The sequence below is a fragment of the Sinocyclocheilus anshuiensis genome, unplaced genomic scaffold (assembly GCF_001515605.1).
Source record: "Sinocyclocheilus anshuiensis isolate Anshui unplaced genomic scaffold, SAMN03320099.WGS_v1.1 scaffold2823, whole genome shotgun sequence".
NCBI classification, from domain to species: domain Eukaryota; kingdom Metazoa; phylum Chordata; class Actinopteri; order Cypriniformes; family Cyprinidae; genus Sinocyclocheilus; species Sinocyclocheilus anshuiensis.
The window spans coordinates 10,955-25,650 of NW_015552796.1; the positions used below are offsets into that span (position 1 = coordinate 10,955).

At 38.3% G+C, this 14,696-nt stretch overlaps 1 protein-coding gene and 1 long non-coding RNA gene across 2 annotated transcripts; one reads left to right on the top strand and one right to left on the bottom strand.

Annotated features, from left to right (window-relative positions):
• Positions 1–355: 355 nt before the first annotated feature.
• On the bottom strand, positions 356–3,014 carry LOC107667943 (uncharacterized). The gene is made up of 3 exons (XR_001631835.1): positions 2,851–3,014; positions 2,580–2,655; positions 356–479 (listed from the first exon to the last, which is right to left on the bottom strand). It is a non-coding gene; the product is annotated as an uncharacterized LOC107667943 (long non-coding RNA).
• A 929-nt stretch (positions 3,015–3,943) lies between these two features.
• b3galt4 (UDP-Gal:betaGlcNAc beta 1,3-galactosyltransferase, polypeptide 4) lies at positions 3,944–6,323 on the top strand (the record flags this gene model as incomplete). The annotated part of the gene is made up of 1 exon (XM_016459674.1): positions 3,944–6,323. A coding segment is annotated over one exon (1,161 nt), but the record flags the coding sequence as incomplete, so codon positions are not given.
• Between the last annotated feature and the right edge of the window lie 8,373 nt (positions 6,324–14,696).

The following is a 14,696-nucleotide window of genomic DNA, read 5'->3' on the forward strand; positions in this document are numbered from 1 at the left end:
GTGTGTGTGCACTTAGGATGGGTTAAATGCAGAGCACTAATTCCTAGTATGGGTAACCATACTTGGCCACGTCACGTCACTTTCACATCAGCTATACAGACGTTTATATGTTTAATGTTTAACGTTATATTCATTGCATACATATACTTCGTAGTAGACATCCTTAACTCCATTCTACTGTCTGTTGTTCTGTTGTAGGTGTTTCTTTGTCTGAATATGGCACTGATCACATGCTGTGTGGTATCTGCGTTTGGTATCGAGGCATTTTAACGAGTACGAGTACAGGAGCTCAGTATCGGTATCGGTGCATCCCTACCAAAAAGCATTGCCGTAGCTAATGCAAAGTTGGCCAAGCCTTGCAAGACGTTCTGGCCTTTAAGGACAATCCCGATGTCCTGAGATCCGTCATGAAATTTAAGGACGTAGATTCCCACTGTGGTGGTCTCATTGGATTTTTGGATGAAGGCTTCGTCAGCAGTCTGCAGAATGCACAGACAAAATTAGATTTAACAGAACATTGGGCACTTCTCTGGGAATATTATAAAAAAATGTAATTTCAATCAATTAATAATGTAGATCTAATGAAAAATGTGAACTTGTATATAATGAGAACAAGACAAGGCCAAGAAAATCACGTGACGCGGGGTAAATTTAGTTCCGCTATGCTCTTTTCTCAAATATCCCTTCTTACCTTTTCTGTTTTGTCCGTTTTCCTATTTGCTGTTGTATAATCTACAAATAAATTATTTTCTACTTGTTTGTAGCTTATACGGCCACTCAGAACGTTGCTCGAATTTACTGGCAGGTGGTTTTATTTCACCAGCTGTCATACAGTATAGGCTACAGCTACTCATTCAACAAATCCCCTGCTCGCTTTTTTTTTAAATGTAAAACCATATTAGAGGATATTAGAGGTAGAAGACATTATAAGACTACGCCAATAAAAAAAATAAATAATATTAATAATATAAAGAAACAAATATACTAATATTAATGAAAATACACTATTCTTAAAAAGGTTATTTATCACACTATTGAGGTCCTATATAGCACTTTCAAAGCATGGTTCTTTATGCGAAGCGTCAGCAGTCTGCAGAATGTACAGATTCAAAACAGATGTAAAATTAGATTCAACAGAACATTGGGCACTTCTCTGGGAATATAATAAAAAATGTAATTTCACCATTCTCTAACGCGTGCGTCTATTTGTGCCTGAACTGACACATACATGCAGAAAAATAGTTAAAATGCACGTAAAAGATCATCTATTCTCGTAAACACATTGATTATGGCTTAGGTGAACTAAACAATTGAGAAAGAAAACCGGATATGTAACAGTAATTTGGATCCACGCCGCGCATTCGGCTTTAAAGTGAGAGAAGCCCCTCCTGCTTACTGTCGTGAATGTTAATCAAACAACAAAAGACAAAGATAAAAATCACTTTAGTAGTTTTAACACAGATTAATTATATTTAATTTATACAGTGAAGACTATGAGTGTTATTAGTGAAGACTAATAACACTGTTATTTTACATTTGATTATTCAGTTTCTGTACCTGAATTCTGTTAAACTCACCTGAAATATATAAAGCATTATTTATTTAATTTTGCATCTTTGTTCTATTATATTTATCTATGCTTGTAATGTGTTCACTATTTTCTATGCGTATTCACTCACCTACAAAATCACCCCAATCATCCTAGAATGATTCATTCTTTCCAAATGTAGCTATTCAAGTCATATGGTGAATTTTTTCATATTGCAATATATATATATATATATATATATATATATATAGCAGAAAAACAAAATATCACAATGTCAGCTTTTTCCAATATCGTGCACCCCTATTTCTTAAAGTATTGCAATATATTGTATCATAACCCCTGTATTGTGATATGTATCGTATTGCCAGATTCTTGGCAATTCACAGCCCTATTTCATTATACAAAACCTCAAAGAACAAAATAATCAAATATCCATGGCATGACCCCTTTAAACAACCAAAAACTAAGGTAAAATGACACAAGTATAAATAAGTAGGATTAAAGGGGTCATATGATGCTTTTTTAAAGATCATTATTTTGTGTATTTGGTGTAACAGAATATGTTGACATGCTTTCTTTGTTCTATTATATTTATCTATGCTTGTAATGTGTTCACTATTTTCTATGCGTATTCACTCACCTACAAAATCACCCCAATCATCCTAGAATGATTCATTCTTTCCAAATGTAGCTATTCAAGTCATATGGTGAATTTTTTCATATTGCAATATATATATATATATATATATATATATATAGCAGAAAAACAAAATATCACAATGTCAGCTTTTTCCAATATCGTGCACCCCTATTTCTTAAAGTATTGCAATATATTGTATCATAACCCCTGTATTGTGATATGTATCGTATTGCCAGATTCTTGGCAATTCACAGCCCTATTTCATTATACAAAACCTCAAAGAACAAAATAATCAAATATCCATGGCATGACCCCTTTAAACAACCAAAAACTAAGGTAAAATGACACAAGTATAAATAAGTAGGATTAAAACTTTTGGGTTATGCTCACCAAATTCACAGATGCAGATCATTCAAAGCAGTTTACAAAAGCTTTGAGCAGAAAAACATTACGTAAATGCAACCACCTAAAAAAAATCTCCTTTGAATAATACTTCTATTACATATATTTTACTTATAAATGCTAAACCTTCAATTAATTTCATTAACCAAATAACTTAATTTCGACGTGTATAGCCTGTCTATACAGATACAGCACATACAAATGGAAAAAACTAAAATTAAGTTAGAAATAAAATTAAATAAAAGATTGGAATACTCACCACTTCTACTTAACAGCCAGCATACAAAGCAAAACAGATGTCAAACTGGAGGAACAAGGTGATAAAAGACAAGACATTAAAAACAAGCCATTTACTAGCTTTTTTTAACAGTAAAACTAAATGTAAACCAAGACAGTGGACTATAACACTATGAATGGAAGAAAAGTGCAACACGCAATATGTTTGCTTGCAAAACTTGACTGTCCAATTAAAATTGACACATTTTTTACATGAGAATTGTAATTTGTTACTACCCTCAGGGAGACGTTTGAGGACTTTGATGTGCAAATCAAATCGCTACAAAAATTATTTTGTGCCAACTGCGGTTAAATTATTCAATAGAGAATTGCAAAAATTAGATGCTTTACTGGTATACTATAGCTTTTAATTTGAGCTTGTGTGAGTTTTATGTGAGTTTTACATTGTGTACTGGCCAGGCCATGCTTGTCCATGATGAATTTCCCTGAAATGGGAAAATAAAGTGTATTCATATTAACCACTATAGAGACATCAGAGCCAGTGGCAGAAGATCTGTCTGAGGTGAGGCTGCTCTCGGCGGGTTCATGAGCGATGAAAGGCCGCTGACGCTGGAGCTCACATCTCCGAAAACATCTAAGCAAATTTTCAAATAGACGTTATCTGTATTAACAAACTGCATATTTGAAGTCTAAACAAGTACATTCTCACCTAAAAAACTCTTAAAAAATACATTACGTGACACAAAAACAGTTATTTTTAGAATTATAGTGGATTTGGGTGTCTGCCATGACACTCGCTGTGAGAAATACAGGAAGCGGAGTGATACAAATGGTGAAACGGTTGGAAGAGTTCAGTTATCACTCTAATATCACACTCTTATCAGCCAATCAGATTCGAGGAGCAGAAAGAACCGTTGTGTATATATATACATATGTATATAAGCTAAAGAATACCAATAATTGCTCAGATATCACCCATTATGCACTAATCTACACTGCTCTTTTTCTCTCTCTTGCAGTTGGTGGTGCGACAGTGCAGAGAAAAGCAGAATTGGAGAATCTTGCAGTGGCCTTTTTGTCCCTTCACTGGATCTAATTTTACACAATCAGTGTAATCATACCCAAAAGGAAGAGTAAAGACATTTTTCCTGTCATCTGTAAAAATGGTGGGGTATAGTTTTAGGATCTGCAAGAGCTGCTTTGGGAAGCGAGGAGGCCATTTAAAGTTTATCCATTACCTCTTCATAATAGTCTTCTGTATCTCCCTGCTAGCTTTACTCTTTATTGACGTAATCGAATTGTGGGTAACCTCGCTAGGAATGAGCAGAGCGATAGGTCCTCACGGAGTAGTCCTTCCACACAGTATACCCCCGACCCGTTCCGAAGAGTACTTGCTTATGCCTAGCATCCACGTCTGCCAGCGTGCCGAACCATACCTTATCATTTTGGTGGCAACCGCACCTCACAACAGAAAGGCCCGCCAGGCCATTCGTGACACCTGGGGTGGGGAAGTACAAGTCAGGGGTCACCGAGTCATGACCCTCTTCATTGTAGGTCAGCCATATGACCCAGTTATTGGCAAAGAATTAATAGAAGAGTCAAAGGAGCGTGGGGACCTCATACAGGGTCGCTTCATTGACTCCTATGGCAACTTGACCCTGAAAACTCTGTCTATGTTGGGCTGGGCACGCCGTTTCTGTCCACAGGCTCACTACCTGGCTAAGGTAGATGATGATGTATTGTTCAACCCTAGTGCACTGCTGCAATATCTCAACCTCAGCTTTAAAACGGCAGAAAACGAACTCACAGAGCTTTATCTGGGCCGGGTCCATATGCAGGTAGCACCGGACCGCAATCCTGCCAGCAAACACTTCATGTCGGAAACTGCATACGCTGGTATGGTATTTCCTGATTACTGCAGTGGAACAGCATACGTACTTTCTCGGCCAGCTTTGCTGAAGCTGTCACTAGCAGCTGTTTCCATACGTTTACCCAGACCGTTGCCCCCAGAGGATGTGTTTGTAGGTATCTGCGCTCATACAGCAGGCATTACACCTACCCATTCGCCACTCTTCTCTGGAGGACCAGCTGTACCATACAGTCGTTGTTGCTATCAAACGATGGTGTCTGTCCACCATACCAAGCCAGGGGAAATGGTGCACTACTGGAAGGAAGTGCACTCTACTGCCCCATGTTCATGGTTGGGTATGCGGACATCTCTTGGTGTCTGTAAAATTAGAGCACTTCTTGGGACACTGTTGGGGAAAGACTCCTAAAATGAAGATACATTAAATCTGAGAAACCTGTAGGAAAGTAAAGTATTATGAAAAAACTAAAAAAGCACAAAGGATATTATTTGGTGAAACTATGCACTGCAACATCATTTTGTTATTATAAAGCACTTGAATTTATTCATGTGCCTTTCATGATCAAATTTTTATGCTCAAAGTGGGCTGTTATCAACCGGTACGCAGTTCTGGCACTTCTATATTATAATCTTTAGCATACCTTCACTTTTTCTTGTGTACACCCACTTCTTATATGTAGTTGGTACTTTGCCACTCAGAGTCAAAGTGTCAGTGTCCGGGTGATTAGTAATAATACATTACATAAATTACACTACCCAAGAGGAGGCACTACGAGAATGACTCATCTCGACAAATCACATGAATGCAAGCAGAGTCTGTCTGATCTATTCATTCGGACCATGTGACGTCACTGTGCTTTATTGCTTTAACGTTAGCTAAATTAACATTAAATTCAGATTGTGCAGTAAAGCTAACGTTATCATTGACTCAAACGTACCTTGAGCTGATGTCAGTTTTAAATTTACAAGTAATCAGCGCCTTACATTATTATGGGCTTAACTGTTACTGTTACACTTGCTGTACCCATAGGATCCTAAAAATACAATCAAGTCCAAAGCACAGTGTGGGAAATGGTAGTAAAAGGTAATTTATTATTTTAATATATTATTATTTATGAAATCTCATTTAGATGTGCTGTGTTCGTTGTCATATCGGACACAAAAATGGCGGCGAGCATAGCGGAAGTGACGTCTTCGGTACCCATGGATTGCCGCTGAGGACACACACACACACACACAATAAATATCAAATCAGTTGTTTGGCAAATGGTTCCTATGGTAAATAAATGTATGATCTACCATCGATATCTCCTAGTATATATGTATATTTTTTTCCATTGTAGAAATTTCAAATGTGATAATGATTTGCATATGCCAGCCAGTGCACACCAGCACTTTATTTCCTAACTTCAAGCACTGAATACTATATAATAACATCAAATATAATGGGAACACGGCTTGGCCCAACAAAGAGGACAGTATGCACAGTGAAGACCAGGAGTCAAAAATGAATTTCAGTTGGCTGACAGAGAGTTTACTGAAGACTAAGTTCTCCGTATTTTCAAAGGTTGAAAAAATTAGTTTGAGGATCCAGTATGGCTGCAAGATAATAGTTGAACAGTTTTTTTAACCTTTATTTATATAGTGCTTTATACAATACAGATTGTGTCAAAGCAGCTTTACAGTATTAAGCAGGAAAACAGTGTGCCGATAATGCAAGAGGACAATAGTAAACACTCAATTTTTCAGTTAAAGTGGGTTCATCAGTGATGTCATCATCCAGCTCAGATCAGTTCAAATAGTAGCCTATCTATGCAATCAAGTCAATAATATTGCCAGAAATTGGCTTGCTTAGTTGGGGACACAAAAGCGACAGTGGCAATGAACCAAAACTCCATCGGTGACAGAAATGGAAATAAAAAACCTTGGGAGAAACCAGGCTCAGTTGGGGGGCCAGTTCTCCTCTGGACAGACTAAACCAGCATGGTGTCGTTTAATTCGAGGCTGCAACACAGGTCAGATTGTTCAGAGGACTCGTCTGGTTCCCGTAGTCTTCACAGGGGATCTGTCTCTGGAGCTCATCTAGTTGTCATGGTGTCCGCTGACGTTCAGGGATGTAGAGGTCGTCTCTGGGTGCTGATCCACCATCTGATCTGGATACAGACTGGATCCGTATGGCTCTGGTGACCTCATAATAAGAATGAAACAGACTAATATTGGTGTAGATGCTACTCTTTTTACAATGTAACAAGTTCAGCGGGTGTTATGGGAAGTGTTCCTGGTTCCGGTTGACCTAATTACTGCAGCTGTGGAGGAATTTCATTTTTATATGAAATATTAATATTATTATTTGTATTATTTGCTTTGGTTTAAGCTTAGCAGAAGTATCCATTTGTGTGATGGGTTTGTGATGATTTCATTAGATTTACTCAAACTAGGACTGAGTGTTGATATAGATTTCATGATTTGAAATAATTTAGGTAAATGTAATTTGAAAAGAGGAAAATTACTTAATGCTGTAGAATATAGGGATTCTTACTAGATACATCTATGTAAAAATAATATGTTTTTGAAGAATCTTGAGGGTTTTTAAGATCCTAATGCAGATATTACAATTCTAAATGCTATAGTTTTTAATAGCTGACAGGTAATTTTTGTCCTTCATCTTAAGGTTTTATAATGATTTCAGATTATAGGGATTTTTGCTTCAGTAAAGTGGGTCAGGTTATTCCTAGACATAGTACTGAGGAAAAACATAGTGATGACTAAAAATAAAGACATTATTTCATATTTCAGCATGAGAATGTGTGGTAAGTCACTTTACCGAACAAAGTCTGAATATTCTTGCACAATCCGATTGAAGCTTGCAATCCAGCGCAACAGGAAGTAAAACCCGTGTTTGTAAGAACTCTTTAGAGTGGTGAGATTATAATACAACATGCAAATTGACATACGAGAATTAAACCAAGTTATGTAGGAGTTTAGAGTTAAACCTTAGACAAAGAGAAATGTGGCCCGTACAGGTTGAACCAGAAATATGAATTTGGGTAGTTCTGACATCCCAGCAGAACACAGAGTAATTGCTCATACAGCAACATTTTTGAAAAGCATTTTAAGTTTGCAATGCAGTTACAGATTTGATAATCTGGATCAACAGATCCATTATGAACTAGTCTGCTTCTCCAAAATCATACAAATTGTCTCTAAGCTGGTTTAAAAACAGAGACATGTCCATTGGTTGACTCTGGAAAATAAGATTGTAGAGAGGTAGTTGATTAAAGATAATGCTGTTCTCATGGCAAGAAAGGTATTATATTGAGTTGATTTAAAATCTATAACTTTTTCTGGTTAGGGAAAGGTCAAGTAAAATTGTCACCCACTTACATTAAAAGCCAACAAACATGACTGAGAAAAGGACAACACATGGTTTTGGATGGGAAATTGTGCAGAACATTCTGCATATTGAAGGAAAATGCATGTGGTGGTCTTGAATGACCTGAACCACATTGCAGGATTAATTGGATCCTCACTGGATATTTCTTATTGCATTAGAGTTTGTCTAGAAAATTTGATCAAAGGTATTATTATAGTTAGACAAAGCCAATATGTTCAGATGATCTACTATACACCTCAGAGGAGGACATTCTATTAAGAATAAATGCATGAAGAAATAAATTGAGGGTTCTAGCAGGTCTTGCCCATGGTTTGAGACTGAGCGAAGAAGTGTGTAAATAGAAGTGATAACCAGTTTGCTTTATGATTATGAGATATCTATGTCTTATGAAAAAACAGTCTGATTTATGACCTCTGGTGGAAAACATGGAAAGAACATTTTCAGAGAGTGTGTAAGATGTTATTTTATCTTCCATGGTTATCGAAGCATGATAAGAAAAAAGTGGGAAGTGTGGAGGAAATGTTATTTTTATATGAAATATTAATATTATTATTAGTATTATTTGCTTCACTGTACTAAAGAGTGTTCTTTAGACTGTCTCTGAGTGCTTCAGTTTCAGTTTGTTTCAGTATGCTTGTGTTTTCGATGAGCTGAGAGATAACAGGAAATCTATTTGATGTTTACAGATGCATTAAGAGCCGGGGTATGTGCAAGACAAGTGTGAGACAGAAATGTTATTTTAGCTTTTTAGAAAATGATTTGCATTAAATACTTAGAAACGCATCCAGGGGGGACATTGTTGGACACCTTAAATCTTGAGTATGCATTATGATTGGATGAGATATAAGCATCCTGATTAGATTTGGGTATAAATACTGGGTCAAGGTGTTTTTCTCTTTGTCGCACTCTGCAGTCAACTTGGATGACTGTATGACTGTTGAACTTTTCTTGCAAGAAAATAAATCTTCAAAAGACTTTTGTCTTATATCTCTATTGAAATAGAAAATTGCCATGACCGCAGTCTAACAATCCTTTAACGGATTTGAATTATAGAAATGTGATAGTGTGTTATGTGTAAACCAGGTTAAAGAGATGGGTCTTTAATCTAGATTTAAACTGACTAGTAAGAACTCCAGCTGCTGCATTTTGGACCAGCTGGAGTTTATTAAGCGCGCAGAGCAACCACCCAATAAAGATTTACAATAATCTAACCTTGAGGTCATGAATGCATGAATTAATGTTTCTACATTTGACATTAAGATCATAGGTCATAATTTAGATATATTTTTAAAATGGAAAAATGTAGTTTTACAAATGCTAGAAACATGGTTTTAAAAGGAAAGAATGCTATCAAATTGTACACCTAAGTTCCTAACTGATGATGAAGAATTAACAGAGCAGCCATCAAGTGTTAGACAGTGGTCTAGGTTATTATATGCAGAGGGTTTTGGTCTGATAATTAACACCTCTGTTTTTATTTTGTTTTTTGTTTTTTCAGAATTTAGCAGTAGGAAATTACTAGTCATCTATTTTTTTATATCAACTATGCATTGTTAGTTTTGCAAATTGGTATGTTTCACGGGCCGCGAAGAAATATAGAGCTAAGTATCATCAGCATAACAGTGAAAGCTAACACCATGTTTATTGATGATATCTCCCAAGGGTAACATGTAAATCGTGGAAAACAACGGTCCTAGTACTGCGCCTTGTGGTACTCCATACTGCACTTGTGATCGATATGATACCTCTTCATACACTGCTACGAACTGATGATGGCCAGATAATTATGATTTGAACCGTGCCAATGCAATTCCACTAATGTCAAAATAATTTTCTAGTCTATTCAAAAGAATGTTGTGGTTGATAGTGTTGAACGCAGCGCTTAGATCCAGTAGCACTAATAGAGAGATACAACCAAGATCAGATGATAAGAGCAGGTCATTTGTAACTCTGATGAGAGCAGTCTCAGTACTATGATACGGTCTAAATCCTGACTGGAAATCCTCACAGATACCAGATAACTTTATTTTAGCTCTGATTAGGGGATTTAAACTCATGATATTTGGCATTTGGAACCATGAAAGCCTGTGGAGACTTGTTACCAATGCAAGATAATGCTCATGCCAAATGAAAATGAAATATGTTCAGGATAAATAACCAGCGGGCAAATATCACAGGCAATTATGCTTAATAAATCAGTGATCATGATTAAAATACGATTTATTTTGCAGCCCTAGTATCCAGTCCTGAAATACATGATACTTAAAATACAGAGACTCTTGTACTTACAAACATAAACAAAATCAACTTTATTCCTACAAATTCTAAAGATTATCATAGATTAACAGTACAATTGGGGCGTTTCGTCCATTTAAGCTGCAAATGCTCTGCCATTTGAGAGAATGATTTCAGGTAACAGTTAATTAATATTAACATTACTAGAAATTCCCTTGCCATTTAAAGTGTAACAAAGCTTACATAATAAAATGTTTGGAATATATCAAATTATTTATTTATTAGTTTTAGTTTTTTTTTTTTTTTTTTCAACTCTGTGCCAGTGACGGAGGGCTTTAGGTAAGCGGATCCACAAAAGCTTTCGTGCTTCCACTCTATTGCTATAAATGGTGATTGTTGCACTGGGCTGTTGGTCTGTGGGCTGTTTCATGTAAAAGGAAAGTTGGAAATCAGGTTCAACCTGGGGTTGTATTGTTGTTGTGGGCCCCTATAAACCTCTGGGGTCTATGCACTCTGTCCCCCTTTTCCCCTGTTGCAACACCTCTGTAAATGATACAATACTAACTCAACTAAAAAAAATAAAAATAAACAAAAATAAACAAAACAAAAATAAAATAAATACAAATTTTACACTTTTTTTTTTTTTTACACTTACACGTGTGCCTGTAGATTCAGTGAAGGTATGTGGCGTTAGGAGAAGATCTCAGGGAATTGAGGGAATTGAAAGAGTTCCTCCCAACTCTTCTGTTGTCCAAGTACAAACTGTTGCCAAAGCGCTAGGACCTAAAGATATAGAGAGACTATCCCAGAGCTTACCTTCCGCACGCACAAATTTTTCTGAATTTAGAAGAGCATTGATCAGCAAAATGCATCTCTACGACATGTCGTTAGCAGAAGTCACACAGCTGATGTCACAAATTCTAACTGAATCTGAATTCAACAGTTTTGAGTCTGCTGTTACTTCTGAACTACAACATGCCAGTAAAGACGATTTGAGAGAAGGTGTTTTGAAAAATTCTAAAGAATATCATGGGACCCAAAATAGACTGGTCCAGAATCACTAACTGTGTGCAAAGGAAAGAAGAAACTGTGAGTGAATACACTGAAAGGTTTTGTCAGTCAGCTGCAGCATACAGTGGAATAGCTGACACTCCAGAGAAGGTACTGGATCATAAAGGACCACTAGTTCGAGCATGGTTTGATGGCCTTTTATCAGAGTACAGATCTGCTTTGCCGTTCTTAGATCTAACATGGTCCACTGGAAGTTTGCAAAACAACTTGGACAGGTTACCTACATGAGAAAGAGACTCTGATGTTAAAGCCAGAGTAAAGATTGCAGCAGTATCCTTTCAGGTCAACACACAGAACCGACAGAAACGTAAAAGTCCTAAGAGGGAGGGCAATTCCATTACTGTGGTAAACCTGGACACTGGATGAAAGAGTGTAGGAAAAGCAAGAAGACATTAGGAGAAATTAACAGCTTTACTCAGCCCCTACTCAGTCTACTTACTACTCTGAAGCAGCCGGGAGGGGTCTTTACCGAACTGTTGGAGCAGCTTGCTCAGGTGTTAACTGTTAGGGCTGTGAGTGCTTAATTTCCCCTGTAATCCATCACAATGACAAAATAATTTTTGTGAAAGGTAGCATACAAGAGAAAGAGATAGATTTTTTGCTTGATACAGGTGCAGTAATTACAGTAATTCCTACAAAATTGGCTAACAGACAGACTGTAAACGTAAGATGCCCTCATGCAGGGCATCAGATAATGAATCAAGCAAAAGTCACTTCTGTCACCTCTCGTTTGGGAAATTGGTTAACAACCCTCACACCCCCGAACATTGTTTTACAACGTGCGTCAGTCACGAACCCATCCTCATGTATGATGTCTGCAATGACTGAAGTTGTGTTAGAGGATGAAAGAGGAATGACTCCCGATTGTGTTACGCTTACATACGCACTTACGAGTGAAGTAACAGAAACTCCCATAGAGAATGCAGAATTGGAGTTGTTTGTTGCAGGATAAAGTCATTCAGAAACAAGCCGTTAGAGCCTAAGTGGCACGGACCACATCAAGTGATGTTGATTACAGCAGCTGCAGTGTTGTGTCAGGGAAGGAAAACCTGGACTCATGTATCACACTGTAAAGTTGTTCCCCCACCCACAGGGATAGGATAGGACACACGGACCAGTGAGGAGCCCAGGGAAGAACCGAATGCAACAGGCTTCGGGGGCCAACCCTGTGGTGAAGAATCCCTCATAGGCCTTCCCCATCCACTAGTCCATCCTTACCTCACTGTTCTTTAGGTGTCGCAGGAATTAAGAAATAGGGAAAGAAGGAACAACAATAGCAGACTCAGCTCGAACGATGAATCACAGGTTCTCAAATCAATGGTGGAATCCAAAATTCAGAAATGTAGCCACCGAAACAGTCAAGAGAGGCGTTACATGTCAGAAAAATAATGATGTGCCAGCAGCAACATGTACCCCAGCTCCACCAGGACCATTTCATCATCTGCAAGTTGATTACATATCGCTGCCTCCTTGTAAGGGAAAAACTGACATTTTGGTAGTAATAGACAAGTTCTCGAGATGGATAGAAGCTTATCCAACAGGGCGTGCTACAGCTGCACATACTGCTAAATGTCTTGTCACTGATTTCATTCCCAGATGGGGATTACCAGATTGCATTGACTCAGACCAAGGTACACACTTCACAGGACAGGTAGTCAAGGAAGTGTCTAAAATGTTGAAGATTAAGTGGAATCTTCACTGCCCATACAGGCCACAAGCATCAGGACAGGTTGAACGAGCAAACAGAACAATCAAAACCAGGCTAAGCAAAATGCATCAGGAAGGAGTACCATGGGTCGAAGCGCTGCCAGCGTACAGAGTGCCAGAGAGAGAGCTGAGTCGTGTTGGCAGACTCCACCAGAAGGTGGACACACAATCATCCCAGGTCAGTGGGTCATGATAAAGTCATTCAGAAACAAGCCGTTAGAGCCTAAGTGGCACGGACCACATCAAGTGATGTTGATTCCAGAAGCTGCAGTGTTGTGTCAGGGAAGGAAAACCTGGACTCATGTGTCACACTGTAAAGTTGTTCCCCCACCTAGAGGGATAGGACACATGGAGCAGTGAGGAGCCCAAGAAAGAACCGAATGCAACAGGCTTCAGGGGCCAACCCTGCGGTGAAGACTCCCTCATAGGCCTTCCCCATCCACTAGTCCATCCTTACCTCACTGTTCTTTAGGTGTCGCAGGAATTAAGAAATAGGGAAGGAAGGAACAACAATAGCAGACTCAGATCGAACAAAGGATACAACCCTTAGACTCACTGCCAAGCCAACTGTCACGGAAGAAGAAAGAAACATTTAAATACACAATGCAGAGAATCACATACGGGAACTTCAGTCATCCATCAACATGATCAAGATTGCCGTACCAGTAATCATCATGGACATCACACAAAGTGTAGACTCCAGAAACAACATATTCTTAGAGCTGATGAATATGTCACATAATTCAGCTCCTACCACGAACAAAGAAGATGGCTGCATTCCAGGACTCACTTGTGCACAAACATGGTGGTCAAGAACTCTTGGATCATTAATCCCGTCTTATGGTGTCATAAAGGCCCTTGATCAAGTCAGAAGAGCTTATCGAATTCTGTACAGAAACTGGCCAATGATACGGCTTTGGCCCTGGGTAACATCACGAACACTCTCGCTTCACACAAGATAATGATCTTACAGAACAGAGTGGACTTGGATTACATTCTTTCAACGCAAGGGGGAGCCTGCACCATTATCGGCCCTGAGTGCTGCACTGGGTTAATGGATCCAACAGAGGACTTGAACAAAATCCAACAAGACATTCTTGATCTTCCAGCAAAATTACACCAGATGACTGAAGATAAGTCTTCGTGGTTCGCAAACCTGTTAGGTAAACCCTGGCTGTGGATCAAGGAAATAGCAATTCTGCTGTTGTTTTTCCTACTGGTGTACTATCTATGCATCCACAGTATCAAGTGTTTCATTCAACAAATGACCCACGCCCCTCACGAGGAAATGACAGTTCCAACCAGAAAGACTATTACCCGTAAGAACTTCACTGACCCTAGCTGCATGTTTGTTTCTGTGTCAGCATGCCATTCGTCACTACAGACAATCAACACAGAGCAAGTGCTATGTGCCTGTAACGATCACAGGTTACAACCAAGTTCAACCTTTTGTCTTTATGCACTTTCTGACCATTGGGCAGGGTCCCAAGTTAAAGGTGAATGTTAAGCTCAAGGCACAGCTGTGCCTTTGTCTCTATGATAATGTGAAGGTATGGGCGATACTGTCAGGCTGATTGGATTAGCACCTATGCAT